At 53.8% G+C, this 19,107-nt stretch overlaps 2 protein-coding genes across 7 annotated transcripts; one reads left to right on the top strand and one right to left on the bottom strand.

Moving 5' to 3' along the window:
• Positions 1 to 469: 469 nt before the first annotated feature.
• Positions 470 to 17,097, bottom strand: NEK8 (NIMA related kinase 8). 5 transcript variants are annotated; one of them, XM_055101904.2, is made up of 16 exons: positions 16,656 to 17,097; positions 15,183 to 15,341; positions 9,239 to 9,444; positions 8,429 to 8,661; positions 8,062 to 8,193; positions 5,920 to 6,128; positions 5,698 to 5,759; positions 5,434 to 5,615; positions 5,189 to 5,339; positions 4,687 to 4,763; positions 4,233 to 4,350; positions 2,824 to 2,974; positions 2,452 to 2,615; positions 2,201 to 2,359; positions 1,866 to 2,024; positions 470 to 1,479 (listed from the first exon to the last, which is right to left on the bottom strand). In XM_055101904.2, the coding sequence occupies exons 2-16, from the start codon at positions 15,299 to 15,301 to the stop codon at positions 1,451 to 1,453; spliced, it is 2,151 nt and encodes a 716-aa protein (XP_054957879.1). In that variant the 5' UTR covers positions 15,302 to 15,341; positions 16,656 to 17,097; the 3' UTR covers positions 470 to 1,450. The 5 variants fall into 5 exon arrangements, with proteins under 5 accessions (XP_054957879.1, XP_024781887.1, XP_054957880.1 ...); XM_024926119.4 differs by lacking the exon at positions 16,656 to 17,097 and adding an exon at positions 15,449 to 15,798; XM_055101905.2 differs by lacking the exons at positions 15,183 to 15,341; positions 16,656 to 17,097 and adding an exon at positions 15,342 to 15,615.
• TLCD1 (TLC domain containing 1) lies at positions 16,538 to 19,086 on the top strand. 2 transcript variants are annotated; one of them, XM_034942196.3, is made up of 4 exons: positions 16,538 to 16,677; positions 17,882 to 17,964; positions 18,052 to 18,134; positions 18,545 to 19,086. In XM_034942196.3, exons 1-4 carry the CDS (start codon positions 16,625 to 16,627, stop codon positions 18,926 to 18,928), a joined length of 603 nt encoding a protein of 200 aa, XP_034798087.1. In that variant the 5' UTR covers positions 16,538 to 16,624; the 3' UTR covers positions 18,929 to 19,086. The 2 variants fall into 2 exon arrangements, with proteins under 2 accessions (XP_034798087.1, XP_003812736.1); XM_003812688.4 differs by lacking the exon at positions 16,538 to 16,677 and adding an exon at positions 17,177 to 17,541.
• The last annotated feature ends 21 nt before the right edge of the window (positions 19,087 to 19,107 follow it).

A 19,107-nucleotide genomic window follows, 5' to 3' on the forward strand; every position in this document is an offset into this window, starting at 1 on the left:
TCTCTCAACTGTTTCTGGGGAAAGGCATGGGGGCACGGGCAATCTCCAGCGCGGATCTTTTCTGCAGCACTTAGTGACTCCTGCCCTCCTGCTGGGGAAGAGAGGCAAGCCGACGTCTAGCAAATCCTGCCTCAGGATGAAAGTGTAGGGGAGGTGGCAGCACTCCCGGGGACCGCCCAGCCCCGGGCTATGCAGAAGCTAGGCAGGCCTAATGGCTAGTCCAGGCAGGCCCTGGCTTGCCCTGCTCCAAAGCATGGAGATAGAGTCCCGGTAAGCACCAAAGACTTTTTTTTTTTTTTTTTTTTGAGAGGGAGACTTGCTCTGTCATCCAGGCTGGAGTGCAGTGGTGCGATCTCGGCTCACTGCAAACTTCACCTCCCGGGTTCAAGGGATTCTCCTGCCTTAGCCTCCAGAGTAGCTGGGATTACAGGCGCCCGTCACCATGCCTGGTTAATTTTTGTATTTTTAGTAGAGACGGGGTTCCACCTTGTTGGCCAGCCTGGCCTCAGTCTACTGACCTCAAGTGATCCGCCCGCCTTGGCCTCCCAAAGTGCTGGAATTACAGGCGTGAGCCACCGCACCCAGCCTTATTTTCTTCTTCTTCTTCTTCTTCTTCTTTTTTTTTTTTTGGTGGAGACAGCGGTCTCGCTATAGTCCCCAGGCTGGTTTCCCAACTCCTGGCCACAAGGGATCAAGGGATCCTCCTGGCCAAAGCACTGCCTATGCAGGTGTGAGCCACCGCCGCCGGCCCAGACTTATTTTCTAACTGGGCTAGGGGAAAGAATAGGGTCTGTGTGGAGCTACAGGTGCCTTCAGCCTTTTTTGTTTTTTGTTTTTTTTTTTTGAGACGGAGTCTGGTTCTGTCGCCCAGGCTGGAGTGCAGTGGAGCGATCTCGGCTCACTGCAAGCTCCGCCTCCCGGGTTTACGCCATTCTCCTGCCTCAGCCTCCTGAGCAGCTGGGACTACAGGCGCGTGCCACCACGCCCAGCTAATTTTTTTGTATTTTTAGTAGAGATGGGGTTTCACCACGTTAGCCAGGATGGTCTCGATCTCCTGACCTCGTGATCCGCTCGCCTCTGCCTCCCAAAGTGCTGGGATTACAGGCGTGAGCCACCGCGCCCGGCTGCCTTCAGCCTTTTTATGGCAAGGCTCTGGAGGCCACCCTGCTTCCAAAGGCTAGGTCTGCCTTCTAACTCTAGCCAGGCTGGACCCTGGGGACACTGACTGAAGGGAGGAAGGGGTAGGAAGGGCAAAGAGGTGGTAGGAGAACAAAGTGGTTGAGGTTTCCATATCCAAGGCCAAAAGCAGAGCAGGGGTTTTGCCAGCCCTGATACCCCATGATGACACAATCCAGGAGACAGCTGCAAGTCATGCCTTGGGCACCTGCACTTTTCAGAGCATTCAGAGGAGAAGCAATATCAGGGTGGTCCAGAGGTGAATCCGGGTGCCTCAGGGGGGGACCGGCTCATCTGTGACCGCTGGAGGGTACCGAAGAGAAACCCTTGCAGCTTCTGAGGGCAGTGCCCCAGAAATCATCACCCACCTCCCACTCCCACTGGGCCCTGGATTCTGGACCCTGTTAGGCCAGAAAGAGAGTTTCAGCATCAACGGGACTCAGCAGTAGGAGAAAGAATGCATGTGAGCCCTGGGGAGCAGTGGAGGCAGCCCTTCCATGAGGCCCAAGAAGCACCAGCCTTGGCCACCCCAGGCAGGAAGCTTGAAGCTTTTCAACCGCAGCTTCTGCTTTTTTAATCTGGGGGCTAAAGATGCTTTTGGTGATGTGGGCATCTGTGAACACTGGGGATGGGAGTGTGGACAGGGGCCAGCTGGGCTGTGTGGTGAAGTGGGAAAAGTTACAACTCACATCGAACAGCCAGGAGGGTGTTTCCATGGCAACAGGACACGGAAGTCACCGTGTAAGGGTGTGTCTCATCCAACTGCACTGGCCGAGGGAGTCCGGCATCCTCATCCCTCCTTCCCAATCGACCTCGCGCCCCTTTGCCCCAAGAGTACACTTCGCCCTCTGCCAGGAAGAATCCCCAGGAGGGAAGTGGGAAGTGGGCACAGCCCGAGCAGGATCTCCCCTCCCACATTGCCAGGATGGCCCCTGGGAGGCTCCAGAGTCCAGTGGCCCTGAATAGCAACCCCCACCCCCCACTGCTCATGGCACTGTCTGCCCCCACCATGCTCAGTCCTCACCTGCCCCAATAGCTACAGTGAAGGCATCCCCACAGGCTACCATTGCCATCTTGATGCCCTCAAGGCCTTGGACCTTACAGGGTGCCCGACTGCCTCGGCGAGTATTGGTGCCCAACTGTCCGTGCTGATTGCTGCCAAAAGTGTAGCAATCACCCGAGGCTATGGGGGAGAGGAAGGAAAGGGGTGCTTCGACAGGGTACCAAGGAGACCGTGAGTCCCCCTCTGACCTCCAGAGCCCAAGTCCTGCTCACCAGTCACAGCAGCTGAGTGAGCAGTGCCCAGGTCTATACTCAGCAGAGGCTCCTGGTCCAGGGGTGCAGAGCCTAGTAGTGTGAAGCTCAGGGCCTCCTCCACTTGCTGGTGGGGGACAGGCTCCTCCCCCAGGGAGAGGTGGTCCAGGCCCAGCTTGTTGAACCTGAGGGCAGAGCCAGAAGCCAAATCCAACTGACAGACAGTTTGGGCAGGAGCTGGTGCACCAGGAGACAGATCCCACCCTGGGTTGAACCAATAGCACCCTCAACCCCCTCAATTCTGGTCTTTGGTGAAAGGTAGGCAATGATGGACGGAGCACTTGCAGCCAAGGAGAGCCAGGGGCAGGTTAGTCATCCTGATGATCTATTCACCTGTTGCTCCCACAGGCTAGGGCTTGGCCAGGCACAGTGAGGATCATGGAGGAATCGATGCCACATACAACTCGCTGAGCTTCCTGTCCTGGGGGCATGGGCACCTGCTGGGGGCAGCTGTGGGACTCCCTGGTGCCTAGCCCCAGTCTGCCTACAAGAAGAAACCCAGAAGGAGTTAATTTGAGCTTTAGTGGGGGTGATGCCAGAATGAGGAGGGCCCACTGAGGGGAGGGAACAGCATGAGTTCTCTGTTCTCTCAGTCCCAAATGCCTTTCCTAGGCCCCTCTGCTGGTTAAAATCCTCCTTCTTTATTTTTTATTTTTATTTTTCGAGACTGAGTCTCACTCTGTCGCCAAGGCTGGAGTACAAGGGTATGATCTTCACTCACTGCAACCTCTGCCTCCTGGGTTCAAGTGATTCTCCTGCCTCAGCCTCCTGAGTAGCTGGGATTACAGGCATGCACCACCATGCCCAGCTAATTTTTTTATTTTTAGTAGAGACGGGGTTTTACCATGTTGGCCAGGCTGGTCTCGAACTCCTGACCTTGTGATCCACCTGCCTCGGCCTCCCAAAGTGCTAGGATTACAGGCGTGAGCCACCACGCCGGCTCAAAATCCTCCTCCTTTAAAGCCCTGTTCAGATGACATCTCTCTCCTCCAGTTGACATTACTGTTCACTGAATTCCACGCCTCTGCACTGGGGTGTAGCCCTGATGCTATCTGTTCTCTGGCACGCTGGCAATGTCATCTTTCTCCCACTAGACTGAGTCTTCCAGGAAGACAGGAACCCATCAGTGTCATCTCTAGTTTCAGTGGCCAGCCTGATGCCTGACCCAAAGAGGACCTCAATAAAAATTAGTGGATGGGCCAGGCGTGGTGGCTCACGCCTGTAATCCCAGCACTTTGGGAGGCTGAGGCATGTGGATCACGAGGTCAGGAGTTCAAGACCAGCCTGGCCAAGATGGTGAAACCCTGTCTCTACTAAAAATACAAAAATTTGCTGGGCGCGGTGGCGGGTGCCTATAATGCCAGCTACTTGGGAGGCTGAGGCAGGAAATTCACTTGAACCCGGTGGTGGAGGTTGCAGTGAGCTGAGATCACGCCACTGCACTCTAGCCTGGGTAACAGAGCGAGACTCCATCTCAAAATAAAATAAAAAACTAGGTGGATGAATGAAATTTCCTTCATTACCTCATAAACACCTGAAGGAAGCCATATCTCCATCTCATCTCAGCACCCAGCACAGGGTGTGCACATAGTCGGTGTAAAATAAAGTTTTGTTGAATGAATGAAGAGAATTTGAGAGAAAAGAGGGAAGAGAGAATGTGCTGTGAGGTGGAAGGTGGGTATGAAGGGGAGCAAGTCATGGCTGAGGATGCTGTGAGATGGGGCCTAAAGGCTGGAGCTTACCGCTGTCTCCACGGCCCCAGGCAAATAGTTCTCGCTCAGTGGACAGGGCCAGCACGTGAGAGGCCCCACAGGCCACCTGCACCATTTCATAGCCCAGCAAAGCCTCCACAATGGTGGGCTAGAGAGGAGAGGAAGCAAGGAGAAACTGGGCAAAGGGTCTGGAGCCATCTGGCTTCAACACCCCCTGTAGGGACAAAGCTGGAGGCTACACATTCTCAGGAGGTGGCTGTGTCTTTAAATCCAGCCATACACACTGCCAGGTGGGCAACCATTGGGGAAGCCTGGTTTTTCTGTACTTCCCCCAATGTAGGTGGCCCAGAGCAGGTGCAGCTGGGAAGCTAGAGGAACCTGTGGTTGCTGGGAACTCCCCTGCCCCCAATCTGGTGTCAACTCACAGATGTGGGCTCCCCACCATCCCCCGACTTCCCCTTCCCAAGATATATGTGACACCCACCTGGCTGATGTCAGTGAGGCTGCCATGGCCTAGGCACCCATTGCTGCCGCTGCCGAATGTCATGATGATGCCTCTGTCTGGGGAGAAGGGCAGTGAGGAAGGAGAAGGGAAAGAAGTTAAACAGTCTTTCCAGATAGCCCGGTCCTCCAGTGGGTTGCAGCAGCAAAATAAAGTTGGGGACCAGGGCTGGAAGGATGGGATAGGAAGAGAGAAAAGGATATGAGTCCCTTCAAACATATGTGACTTTGGACAAGTGACACCCTCTCTGAGCCTTAGCGTCCCCACTTGTCAAATGAGGATAATATAATAACTGCCTTGCCAGGCCTGTCCGTAGGTTAAAGGAGGTTGTATAAGGAAATCTCCTCAATAGTTACTAGACAGAAGCAATAACTCGATAACTAGTAGACAGAAGCATTCATTAAGTGCATGTTTTGCAAGAGAAGAGAGAAGGTGCTCTGTGGGGCCTTAGAGCAGGTCCCACAAGGTAGGCCCAACAACTCACCAGTCAGGCAGGCAGTGAAGAAGTCCCCACAGGCCACGTGCTTGATGGTCACGCCCGACTGGCCCTCCAGGAAACGCGAGATGAACTGGGGCTGTGGCTGCTCCACTGCCCCAGGGAGGAGACTGCCTCCGCCTGCACCTAGGGGTGGGGCCTGCAGGGGCAGGGGGATGGGCAGCGCCTGAGCACCCCAACCCTGCTGTGGACCTCCACCTCCACCCATCCAGGCCACCCCCTGGCCTGCTCACCTCCCACAGGATGAGACGCCCAGAGCGCGTGACGCCGGCTTTCTGCGTGCGCCCAGCTGCCACCTGGACCACCTCTGTGTTGAGCATTGGCAGCCGCAGGGGGGTGCCCAGCCCACCACCCCAGGCATACACTGACGACAGTGGTGGTGGGATGGCTGGCCTCACAGGTCCCCGGGGGATACCTGCAGGTACAGTGCATGGGGACTATTAAACTGATGGGAATGGTGTGGCATCCATGGGGACTGGCGGCCTCTTCCCACTTACCTCTGCAGCGGACACTGGTGGTCCTGCTCCCTGTGCTGCTGGGGGCCACGGACTTCTCTGCCCTGCAGGACAGATGGGGGCCTAAGGACAAAGACCCTCCTGACATTCCTACATGCAGGAAGGGAGGACTTGCCCCAGGTTTCCCTCTGCCTCAGACCTCCTGTGCTCCCACTGGGTGCCCACACCCTGCCGCCCAGGACCGCTCGCTGTCCCTGCACAGGCCTCCGCATGCGGACACTGCCCACGTCGGTGTGGAGGTTGAGGAGGGCACGGATGCAGAGGGGCTGTGCCATGATGTGGCTGAGTGGTGGCCGCTGGGCAGGCTCCAGGCTGAGTAGACTCAGGACCAGCTGGCGAAGCTCAGGGCTGTACCGGTCAGAGATAGGTGCAAAGGTGCCACTCATGATCTTCAGCACCAGTGCTGGCAAGTTCTGTGAAGGCACCAGGTTGAGAATTTGGGGAAGTGAGGGCAGCACCCCCCAGCTCCAGCCCCTGGTCTCCTAGGATAATGACAGCTTTGCCTGGAGGCATCATGCTACCTGACTTCAAACTATACTACAAGGCTACAGTAACCAAAACAGCATGGTACTGGTACCAAAACAGAGATATAGACCAATGGAACAGAACAGGGCCCTCAGAAATAATGCCACACATCTACAACTATCTGATCTTTGACAAACCTGAGAAAAACAAGAAATGGGGAAAGGATTCCCTATTTAATAAATGGTGCTGGGAAAACTGGCTAGCCATATGTAGAAAGCTGAAACTGGATCCCTTCCTTACACCTTACACAAAAATTAATTCAAGATGGACTAAAGACTTACATGTTAGACCTAAAACCATCAAACCCCTAGAAGAATACCTAGGCAATACCATTCAGGACATAGGCATGGGCAAGGACTTCATGTCTAAAACACCAAAAGCAATGGCAACAAAAGCCAAAATTGACAAATGGGATCTAATTAAACTAAAGAGCTTCTGCACAGCAAAAGAAACTACCATCAGAGTGAACAGGCAACCTACAGAATGGGAGAAGATTTTTGCAATCTACTCATCTGACAAAGGGCTAATATCCAGAATCTACAAAGAACTCAAACAAATTTACAAGAAAAAAACAACCCCATCAACAAGTGGGCGAAGGATATGAACAGACACTTCTCAAAAGAAGACATTTATGCAGCCAAAAGACACATGAAAAAATGCTCATCATCACTGGCCATCAAGAAATGCAAATCAAAACCACAATGAGATACCATCTCACACCAGTTAGAATGGCGATCTTTAAAAAGTCAGGAAACAACAAGTGCTGGAGAGGATGTGGAGAAATAGGAACACTTTTACACTGTTGGTGGGACTGTAAACTAGTTCAACCATTGTGGAAGTCAGTGTGGCGATTCCTCAGGGATCTAGAACTAGAAATACCATTTGACCCAGCCATCCCATTACTGGGTGTATACCCAAATGACTATAAATCATGCTGCTATAAAGACACATGCACACGTATGTTTATTGTGGCACTATTCACAATAGCAAAGACTTGGAACCAACCTAAATGTCCAACAATGATAGATGGATTAAGAAAACGTGGCACATACACACCATGGAATACTATGCAGCCGTAAAAAATGATGAGTTCATGTCCTTTGTAGGACATGGATGGAGCTGGAAACCATCATTCTCAGCAAACTATCGCAAGGACAAAAAACCAAACACCGCATGTTCTCACTCATAGGTGGGAATTGAACAATGAGAACACATGGACACAGGAAGGGGAACATCACACACCGGGGCCTGTTGTGGGGTGGGGGGAGGGGGAAGGGATAGCATTAGGAAATATACCTAATGTTAAATGATGAGTTAATGGGTGCAGCACACCAACATCGCACATGTATACATACGTATCAAACCTGCACGTTGTGCACATGTGCCCTAAAACTTAAAGTATAATAAAAAAATAAATAAATAAACAATAACAGCTTTGCCCTCAGGAGACTTCAGTCTGATGAGGAGACTCCCAGACTGACAGGGGAGTCCAACCTGGCTTTCAGTGATCCCTAGTCTGATAGGGGAGCTGCAGCTATATCCTCAGAAACCCCAGCATGCTGGGAAAACTCAAGTCTTGCTCTTGGGAGGGTCTTCTGGGAAAGCCACAGCCCTGCCCTCAGGAGCCCTCCGTCTAATGGGAGGCAAGACCTACTCTCAGAAATCCATAGTCTGAGGGACACCCATAGCCCTCCCCTGGGGTAATCTGATAAGGGAGAGACATGACTCAGCTAGAGGAGAAACCTGAGGTGGCTTGAGCCAAGGGCTGCTGGGCGAGGCAGTAGATTTCTCAGTTGTCCCCTGGAGGGTGCATACACTCACCGCAGCCTCGAAAGCCCTCTTGAGGCTGGCCAGCTCGTAGAGGACACAGCCCAGGGCCCAGATGTCACTCTTCTGGTTGTAGGGCTTGCCCTCACACAGCTCAGGGGAGATATAGCATGGGGTACCCACCACCTGCAGGATAGAAGCTGGGATCACAGCCCTGCAGGGAGGGAAGACCAGGGGCTCTATGCATAAGCCCATTTGGGGACAGCTTCTTCTCAAAGCAAGCCAAGGGGCTTCCTCCTGCAGAACCACCCAAACAGGGGCCAAAGGGCCAAGGGTTTTTTAGGGGGAGGGGAGGAGGCAGGGTTAGGTCCTGGCCCTCAAGACTTCTAGCACCCTGGAGGTCCCTTCCATGCCCAGGCACCGTGTAGGCCTTGCTCTTGCTGCTAAGGATCTTGGAGATGCCGAAATCACCGATCTTGACGACCATGCGGTGTTTGTCAAGCAGGATGTTCTGGGTCTTGAGGTCTCGGTGCAGGATGAGGTGGGTGTGCACATGATGCAGTGCAAGCAGGATCTGCACGAAGAAGTGCAGGATGGTCTCCTCCTCCAGCAGGGAATTACAGCGCTTTTGGATGAACTCAGCCAGAGTGCCGCCTGTGGCCCAAGGGACTAATCAAGATCCAGGCTTTCTCACACCTACGACAACCCCTCTCCGTTGTTGTTGTTTTTTTTTTTTGAGATGGAGTCTCGCTCTGTTGCCCAGGCTGGAGTGCAGTGGCACGATCTCAGCTCACTGCTGCAAGCGCCCCCTCCCGGGTTCAAGCCATTCTCCTGCCTCAGCCTCCTTAGTAGCTGGGACTACAGGTGCCTGCCACCACACCCGGCTAATTTTTTTTTTTTTGTATTTTTAGTAGAGACGGGGTTTCCCCGTGTTAAACAGGATGGTCTCGATCTCCTGACCTCATGATCCGCCCGCCTCGGCGTTGGCCTCCCAAAGTGCTGAGATTACAGGCATGAGCACCGTGCCCAGCCAACAACCCCTCTCCTTTTATGTATGGAACAGGGCACTGGGACCAGAGAGGACAAGGGGCTAGCCGGGGTCAGATAATTGGGACCAGAACTCTAACCCTTGGCCATGCCCATTCCAAGGAGGGAAGCCAGGAGATCTGTGTCTGCCTGTCCCAGAGGTAAGAGGCCCTCCAGCCAGGCCACTGTAAGGAGGCTGGCCCACCTGGTGCATATTCCATGGCGATCATAAGGGCTTTGTCTTCCAGGAAGTTCTCGTAGTACTCAATGACATTGGGGTGGTTGAGCAGCTTGAGGACCTGGCACTCATTCTGGGCTGCCTGCCGCTCTTCCTTGGTCATCTGTTCCACTGGAATCTGCTTGATGATCACCAGCTTCTGGTCAGCCTTTCGCAGGCACAGGTGCACAATCCTAGGGATACGGAGGACAGGGACAGGTTACCAGCTAAGCCTCCAGCCACATATCAGGCAGGGCGGTGCAGCCTAGTGACTGATGTCTCTTGGAAGAGGGTTCTAGACTAAGAGGTCATCTAACCAAGCGCACAGAACACTGAGCTTGGGAACAGGGAGAACTGATTACAAGCTGTGTGGGACTTCAGTTTCACCACAGGCACTGTGAGGTAAAGTTAGTCTTGATCTCTAAGTTCCCACAGACTGCCTGGGTTCAAATCTGGGTGCCTCCTCTTACTAGTTATCTGGTTTGATACATTATGTGACATCATTGTCTGGAAAATGAAATGGGCCTCCCAGGGTTGTTGAGAGGATGGAATGAGAAAATGCATGTAAGACACTGAGTGCAGTGACCAGCACAAAGAAAACGCTCAATGAATAGAAGCCATTCATATTATTTTATTTTAATTCTGTGGTCAGTCTCCATAAAAGCAGGGACTACAACATTCTTGTTCACCACAATAACCCCAGTGCATAGCCCAATATTTAGCACACAATAGGCAGTCAATAAGTATTTGTTGAATGAGTGGACTATAAGCTGATCTAAGTCTCAAATTTTTACCTCCAGATCAGACTTCTCTTCTGAACCCTAGACTCAGATATCCACTTGAATGGCTCACAGTCATCCTAAATTTTAACAAATTCAAAATAAAACTCTTGATTCCTGCCTCCAAACCTTTCCTTGCTCAGTCTCTTCCATCTCAGTAAATGCTACCATCATCCTCCAGTTATTAAAATCAGAAACTGCTAAAATCAGAAACCTGAGGCAGGGCCAAGTGGCTAAGGCCTGTAATCTCAGCACTTTGGGAGGCCAAGGCAGGTAGATCACTTGAGTCCAGGCGTTCAAGACCAGCCTGAGCAACATGGTGAAACCCACTCTCGCAAAAAAAAAAAAAAAAAAAAAATTAGCTGAGCATGGTGGCAAGCCTCTGTGGTCCCAGCTGCTCTGGAGGATGAGGTGGGAGGATCACCTGAGCCTAGGACATTGAAGATACAGTTAGCCATGATTGCGCCACTGCACTCCAGCCTGGGTGACCAAGTGAGATGGTCTCAAAACAAAACAACAAAAAAACAGACACTTGAAAATCACCCTAGGCCGGGCGTAATGGCTCACACTTGTAATACTAACACTTTGGGAGGCCGAGGCGGGTGGATCATTTGAGGTCAGGAGTTTGAGAACAACCTGGCCAAAATGGTGAAACCCCATCTCCACCCAAAATACAAAAATTAGCTGGGCGTGATGGTAGGCGCCTGTAATCCCAGCTACTCGGGAGGCTGAGGCAGCAGAATGGCCTGAACCTGGGAGGTGGAGCTTGCTGTGAGCCGAGATGGCGCCACTGCACTCCAGCCTGGGCGACAGAGTGAGACTCCACCTCAAAAAAAAAAAAAAAAAAAAGAAAGAAAGAAAGAAAAGAAAAAAGAAAATCGCCCTAATCGCCCTAGAATCTTTCCTCCATTTCACACAAGCAAATCCCATTTCTACCTCTGCAATACTGTAAATCCATCCAATTCTCTGTGCCCTCTCTACAGCCCTTGCCCTATAGTCATCATAATTTCTCGCCTAAAATACTGTATAACTCTCCAAAATGGTCCCTTTCACTCCTGTCACCCTCAAATCTAAATTCTACATGAACCAGAATGACGTTTATTTTCTATTTGTTTTTCTTTTTTTTATAGATATGGGTCTCACTATGTTGGCCAGGTTGGTCTTGAACTCGTGGCCTCAAGATATGCTCCCATCTCGGCCTCCCAAAGTGCTGGGATTATGGGCATGAGCCACCATGCCCAGCCCCAGAATGCAATTTAAAAATCTTACTATCCTGGCTAACACGATGAAACCCCATCTCTACTAAAAATACAAAAAATTAGCCGGGTGTGATGGCAGGTGCCTGTAGTCCCAGCTACTCGGGAGGCTGAGGCAGTAGAATGGCGTGAACCCGTGAGGCAGAGCTTGCAGTGAGCCTAGATTGCGCCACTGCAGTCCAGCCTAGAAGATAGAGCAAGACTCCGTCTCAAAAAAAAAAAAAAAAAAAAAAAAACTTGGGCCAGGCGCGGTGGCTCACGCCTGTAATCCCAGGCCTTTGGGAGACTGAGGCAGGCGGATCACGAGGTCAGCAGATCGAGACCATACTGGCTAACATGGTGAAACCCCGTCTCTACTAAAAAATACGAAAAAATTAGCCGGGAGTGGTGGCGGGCGCCTGTAGTTCCAGCTGCTAGGGAGGCTGAGGCAGAAGAATGGCGTGAACCTGGGAGGCGGAGCTTGCAATGAGCCGAGATCGTGCCACTGCACTCTAGCCTGGGTGACAGAGCGAGACTCTGTCTCAGAAAAAAAAAAAAAGAAAGAAAGAAAGAAAGAAAGACAAAATATAGAGGAATGGTCTGATAAGATTTTTTATTTTTCTATTTTTTTTATTTTTGAGAAGGAGTCTCACTCTGTTGCCAGGCGGGAGTGGAGTGGCGTGATCTCGGCTCACTACATCCTCCGCCTCCCAGGTTCAAGCAATTCTCCTCCCTCAGCCTCCCGAGTAGCTGGGACTACAGGCGCGTGCCACCACGCCCAGCTAATTTTTGTATTTTTAGTAGAGACGGGGTTTTACCATGTTGGCCGGGATGGTCTCGATCTCTTGACCTCGTGACCTGCCCGCCTCGGCCTCCCAAAGTGCTGGGATTACAGGCATGACCCCCACGCCCGGCCTTTTTGTTTTTATTTTTTTTTGAGACAGAGTTTCACTCTTGTTGCCTAGGCTGTAGTGCAATGGCACAGTCTCAGCTCACTGCAACCTCTGCCTTCCAGGTTCAAGCGATTCTCCTGACTCAGCCTCCCAAGTAGCCGTCACAACACCCAGCTAAATTTTGTATTTTTAGTAGAGATGGGGTTTCACTGTGTTGGCCAGGCTGGTCTCGAACTCTTGACCTCAGGTGATCCAACCACCTCAGCCTCCCAAAGTGCTGGGATTACAGGCCTGAGCCACCGCGCCCGGCCCCTTCTTTCTTTCCTTTCTCTTTCTTTTTTTCTTGTATTATTACTTTTTTTAGATAGGTTCTCACTCTGTCAACCAAGTTGAAGTGCAGGGGTCTCATCTCAGCTTACTACAGCCTCCACCTCCCATGCTCAAGTGATCCTCCCACCTCAGCCTCCTGAGTAGTTGGGACTACAGGCACATGCCAATGCCACCATATCTGGCTAATTTTTTTATTTTTTTGTAGACAGGGGGACTCATTGTGTTGCCCAGGCTGGTCTCTAACTCCTAAGCTCAAGCAATTGCCCATCTCGGCCTCCCAAAGTGCTAGGATTATAGGTGTGAGCCACTGCACCCTGCCCCTTTTCAAAAAACTCTGCCAAGTCTCAGGATCACTCTTCCTCTTTAAAACCCTTCCTGGTGGCCGGGAGTGGTGGCTCACGCCTGTAATCCCAACACTTTGGGAGGCAGAAGCAGGTGGATCGCCTGAGGTCAGGAGTTCGAGACCAGGCTGGCCAACATGGTGAAACCCTGTCTCTACTAAAAATACAAAAAATTAGCCAGGCATGGTGGCACACGCCTGTAAGGCTGAGGCAGGAGAATTGCTTGAACCCGGGAGGCGGGGCTTGCAGTAAGCCAAGATGGTGCCATTGCACTCCAGCCTGGGCAACAGAGGAGACTCTGTCTCAAAAAAAAAAAAAAAAAAAAAAAAAAAATTAGCCGGTTGTTGTGGCGTGTGCCTGTAGTCCCAGCTACTCAGGATGCTGAGGCAGGAGAATTGCGTGAACCCGGGAGGCGGAGATTGCAGTGAACTGAGATTGCCACTACACTCCAGCCTGAGCGACAGTGCAAGACTCCGTCTCAAAAACAAAAACAAAAACAAAACAAAACCGTTTGTGGCAAATGAACCTTTTATCTCAGGTTATCAGGCCATAATCTAGTCCCCGCCCTCGACAATTACATTTTATACCATTCTCTACCTTGCCCACTACATTCCAACTATTACTAGTCTTTCTCGGTTTCTTGAATGCTCTGTTTTCCCATGTGAGACATTTCACATACGCTATTTCCTTTGCCTGAAAAGTTCTCCCTTCACCTGCAGACTACTGGTCCTCATTCCTCAAGTCTTGGCCTTAAATCTCACTTCTGGCCTGTCGCGGTGGCTCACGCCTGTAATTCCAGCACTTAGGGAGGCCGGCGCGGGCGGATCACCTGAGGTCAGGAATTTGAGACCAGCCTGGCCAACATGGCGAAACCCCATCTGTACTAAAAACACAAAAAATATTAGCTGGGCATGGTGGCGCGTGCCTGTAGTCCCAGCTACTCGGGAGGCTGAGGCAGGAGAAGCGCTTGAACCAGGGAGGCAGAGGTTGCAGTGAGCTGAGATAGTGCCACTGCACTCGAGATCGCGCCACTGCGACAGAGTGAGACTGCCTCAAAAAAAAAAAAAAAAAAAAAAAATCCAAAAAATTTAGCCGGGCGTGGTGGCGCACGCCTGTAATCCTAGCTACTCGGGAGGCTGAGGCACAACGATTGCTTGAACCCAGGAGGTGGTGGTTGCAGTGTGCCAAGATCGTGCCACTGAACTCCAGCCGGGGTGACAGAGGGAGACTCTGTCTTAAAAATCAATCAAGCAAGCAAGCAATCTCCCTTCTCAGAGAATTCTTCCTTGACCATCTCATATAAGTATTCTCACTGGTAATGTACTCTATCCTCACAACCTGCTAATAACACTTCATAACTGCTATAACTTCTTACTTCATAATGTTTTGTTTATTGTATAACTTTCCCACAGTCAGTAAGTTCCAAGAGGGAAAAGACCACGCCCGTTCCGGTTCTAACTATATACCCAGCGGCCAAAGCCTGACATACATAGCTGGCACTCAGTATTTGTTGAACGAATGAATAAAGAAGCTAACATAACTCAGTGGGCGGAGCAATGGGCCTGTCAGGGGCGTGGCCTCCGTAGAGGCGGAGTCTCCCCGCAGGACTGGGACCGGAAGCTTGGGCGGGGCTTCCCAGAGTGGCGCTCACGCCTTGGGGCGGGATTAGGCGGGCGGCGACTTCGCGGGCGGAATTGGGGCTTATTTTCCCTATCCCCTAGCAGTTTCCTCCCCCAGAGCCCTGGCTCACCCGAAGGCACCTCTCCCCACCACTCGGATCCGCTCGTACTTCTCCATCTCATTTCTTAGAGTTTCACTTCCGTCCCCCACGCGGCGCGTGCGCGGACCCACCCACTCTGGGCCCCGCCCCTTCACGGCGAGCGGCTTGCGGGGCGGAGCCAGCGCCCTAGGTGTGGGTTCCGCCACGCGTCCGTATTTGTGGGCCTGCACCACACACCTCCCGCTGCGACACGCCGTCACTTTTCCCCTCACGACCCTGCCCCACGCAGTGTCCAAGAATAGGGCAAGAAAATAGGGCGCGCCCGCAATGGCGGGCACGGTACCCGCCCCTCCCACACATATACCCAGCCCTTGTAAAGCTTGCTAGACTAAAAGGATGTCGCGTTCCCGAGAGTTAAACCCCACAGGCCGGGAAGGGGTGGGAAGAGAGTATTGACCCCCTTCTTGCCCACGAGTGACGCTATTTCAGGAGAAAGCGGGTTCTCCTTGGCACGCAAACGATAAACACACCCAAAACGACCGAGACCAGCGCTCCTGGGAGAAGGCAGCAGGGTTGGTTTCGTGTTTGCCTGGGGAGGGACGGGGGAAATCCCAAGTCGTGCAAGTTGATTCACCTGAAGAGGACATGACACGGTCTCGGGCCGTCCCGACTAGTGAGCGCCGCGCTCGTCAGCACTCTCAACTCCCCTTTCACACACGCGCTGCAGGAGGGTAATCTGCCCTCAGTGCTCATCTTCCCATGGTGGAAGATGGGGGCGGTAGTGGGTCAGTACCTGAAAGCATCAAGGGGAGAAGGAAAGACCGCGGTTTCGCCGAAATGAGCTCAAGGCAAAAGCCTAGAGGCAGGGGGCTGGTTAGTGTGACCAGCTAGGCTCTTTACCGGAAGTGAGGTTAATTCCAGGTTCTCCCGGGCTCCTGCTCTGCGGGAGCTCTAGAAAAACTCAGTATTCGGCCAGGCGCGGTGGCTCACGCCTGTAATTCCAGCACTTTGGGGAGGCCGAGGCGGGCGGATCACCTGAGGTCAGGAGTTTGAGACCAACCTGGCCAACATGGTAAAACCTCGTCTCTACTAAAAATACAAAAATTAGTTGGGCATGGTGGCGCGCGCTTGTAATCCCAGCTACTCGGGAGGCTGAGGCAGGAGAATCGCTTGAATCTGGGAGGCGGAGGTTGCAGTGAGCCGAGATCGTGCCATTGCACTCCAGCCTGGGCGATAGAGTGAGCCTCCATCTCAAAAAAAAAAAAAAAAGAAAACCTCAGTATTCAGGAGGAGGATGGTCACTAACCTGAAGGTTAGCGTCCCTGTATCAGAGTGGGCAAGGGGTGTGAGGAAAGGGGCGTTTTATCTTCTGCCCCTGTCCTGGCTCTCGCAAGGGTATCCAAACCCACCCACGTGGAATGACTGCTGGAAGGGCGCTGGCTCTGGCCGGTGTCGGCCGGCGGACAGAGCAGCTCTGTGAGCCAAGGGGAGGGGCGGGAAAGCCGCTCACCCAGGACACCCGTGTTCTCACCTAGAAACCGACTGGGCTTTGGTTGACTTAAGAGTCCCACAGGGGTTAATGTGTAACCTTGGAGCCATAGGGGAGGAAAACACTCAAACGGCTTGGTCCCTGGGTCCTTGCGCCTCAGGTTTTCGGCTTCTTCCTCCCGCCCGCAGCACCTTTCCCCTCCCCCGCTTCTTCCCGCCCCTCCTCTATTACAACCCTCTTCTCCCTCCCCGCTCTCATCTCCGCTTAACTTCCCTCGCTGGCTCTCAGCTGCTCCTCCTTTCGCCCAGAGTTTATACCTAAACTCTGCCCGAAAGCAGCTGCCTCGCTCGGAGGCGGGAGGGGGAGCCCGCGCCACAGTGAGGGCAGGCTGACACCTAGTGACTAGGAGCCGCAACTGCTGCAAGCTACCGGCTTGGAGAGCGCGGGTCACTCCAGCTGTCCCGGCAAATCGGAGGTCTTGCTTGCCCAGCCTCCGGGGAGCCGGGCCGAGGGCCGGGACTGTCTGAGGGAGGACTGTGACAGTCGCCCGGCCCCAGGAGTTTAAGAGCCGGCGGGAAGAGGTGGCGATGGGTTACTCAGCAGTTCCCAAGTGCCCACCTCGCGGGCGCGGGAGGGACAGGTAAACACGGGACTCCGGCCAGAAGACTGCGAGTGGTGCGGTAGGGGCACTGGGTCTGCACGGAGACCACTGTCGGACGCGGGGCTCCCGAGCCCACCCCAGGACCAGGACTTAGGGGGCGTGGGCGTGTCGGGTCCCGTCCAGCTCTGCGCAGAAAGTAGAGGGCGGAGAGAGCTCTCGCGGTACCCGCCCAGGGCGGGGTAGCCGGTGGCCCGGGGAAAAGTAGGGACGCGGGTTAATGAGGCCAGGCGAGCGAGGGCAGCGGGGACTCCGTCGGCAGTCGGGAGGCGCCAGCGAGGGGTGTCTCGGCGACGACGCCCTCAGCACAGCTCCTAGTTACCCGAAGTCCGCGGGAGCCGGCCGGTGGCCGAGAGGCCACGGGGACACCCGGCTCGCGCGGCAGCAGCGCCTGAGGGGCGGGGGCAGGCGGGCGGGGCGGGGGCGGAGGCAGGCGGGCGGGGCGGGGGCGCGGGCGGCTGGGGGCGGGGGCGCGGGCGGCTGGGGGCGGGGGCAGAGGCCTCGCAGGGAGGGCGAGGAGGAGCCAAGGGGCCTAGAGGGCTTCGCCAACTGTGTGGGGCTGGCGGCCGGCCTAGACTGGCCCGAGAGGGACCCCGGTTCCCAGAACAGACCTAGGAGGCGGCCTCGAGGGCGGACGGCAGGGAGGGCCAGCATGCCCCGACTGCTGCACCCCGCCCTGCCGCTGCTCCTGGGCGCCACGCTGACCTTCCGGGCGCTCCGGCGCGCGCTCTCTCGCCTGCCCCTACCCGTGCACGTGCGCGCCGACCCCCTGCGCACCTGGCGCTGGCACAACCTGCTCGTCTCCTTCGCTCACTCCATTGTGTCGGGGATCTGGGCACTGCTGTGGTGAGTGAGCGACTGTGGAAATGAGGTGGCCAGGGGATCCTGAGCGGGGAGCCGGGGCCGGCTCTTGTGTTACTACCCCCATCGCTCACCGGCGGGCTGAGGCCACGCAGTCTCACCTGATCCCGTTTGGTATCCTATCCAACCAAAAGCCGCAGTGGCCCCAGGGGAGGGGGATCGCCCCTGGGAAACTGGAGGCTCTTGGGTTTTGCCCAGCCACTCTTAGCTTCCCAGTCAGCCACTAGCGCGAGCCCAGGGTCCCCCGGGGCTGCGAAGGGTAACCGAGAAGTTGATGGTCCTTGAGGGTGCCGAAATGCAGAGCCTCCTCTTCCCTCCTTTCCAGTGTATGGCAGACTCCTGACATGTTAGTGGAGATTGAGACGGCGTGGTCACTTTCTGGCTATTTGCTCGTTTGCTTCTCTGCGGGTAGGTCTTGCCCAGGAAGCGGGAGGCAAATTGGGGACAGGGAGAAGGAAGCTCAGTTCATGATCTCTTGCCCCATCCCTCCACTAGGGTATTTCATCCACGATACGGTGGACATCGTGACTAGCGGACAGACGCGAGCCTCTTGGGAATACCTTGTCCATCACGTCATGGTAAGAGAGAAGCAGACTATGTGGTATAGGCCTGGTGTCAGTAATCTAGTCTCAGCTCCGTCTTTCTGAATCTGGGAGAAGGCCGTGTTTTCTTACCACCCGCCCCCGACCTGTGTGCTACTTCTTATGCTAGGATGCTGGAGGTTGGCAGTCTGTACTTGTTCACTGAGGCCAGCAACCCATGGTTTCACTGCCTCTTTAGACTGAACATCACCCACAGCCAGCTGTGAGCAGGAATCAAAATCTAGTAATGTTGAACTAACAAAACAAAGCATCTTATCCACTATAAACTATTATTCCAGGGGGAAATTTGGGATTTTCCAGCCCTCAATCTGATACCCACACCCCCCAAACTTCCAGGAAAGCGTCTGCATCTGGGTTCCCTAACTCCTATTCTTTCTTCCCTCTAGGCCATGGGTGCCTTCTTCTCCGGCATCTTTTGGAGCAGCTTTGTCGGTGGGGGTGTCTTAACACTACTGGTGGAAGTCAGCAACATCTTCCTCACCATTCGCATGATGATGAAAATCAGTAATGCCCAGGATCATCTCCTCTACCGGGTTAACAAGTATGTGAACCTGGTCATGTACTTTCTCTTCCGCCTGGCCCCTCAGGCCTACCTCACCCATTTCTTCTTGCGTTATGTGAACCAGAGGACCCTGGGCACCTTCCTGCTGGGTATCCTGCTCATGCTGGACGTGATGATCATAATCTACTTTTCCCGCCTCCTCCGCTCTGACTTCTGCCCTGAGCATGTCCCCAAGAAGCAACACAAAGACAAGTTCTTGACTGAGTGAGAGGCACAGAGCCTGGGACAACAAAAACGGACAAGGCCAGAAACACCTTCACATGGACACTGGGACTTAGCCCCAAGCCTGGGTGTCCTCTGAGGCCAGCCTCTCCACCTTCTGAGCCTGCGCCCACACTATTGAAAACACTAATGAAAGTACTCCTCTGAAGTCCTTGTCCTTTATTG

The sequence above is a fragment of the Pan paniscus genome, chromosome 19 (genome assembly GCF_029289425.2).
Source record: "Pan paniscus chromosome 19, NHGRI_mPanPan1-v2.0_pri, whole genome shotgun sequence".
NCBI classification, from domain to species: Eukaryota; Metazoa; Chordata; class Mammalia; order Primates; family Hominidae; genus Pan; species Pan paniscus.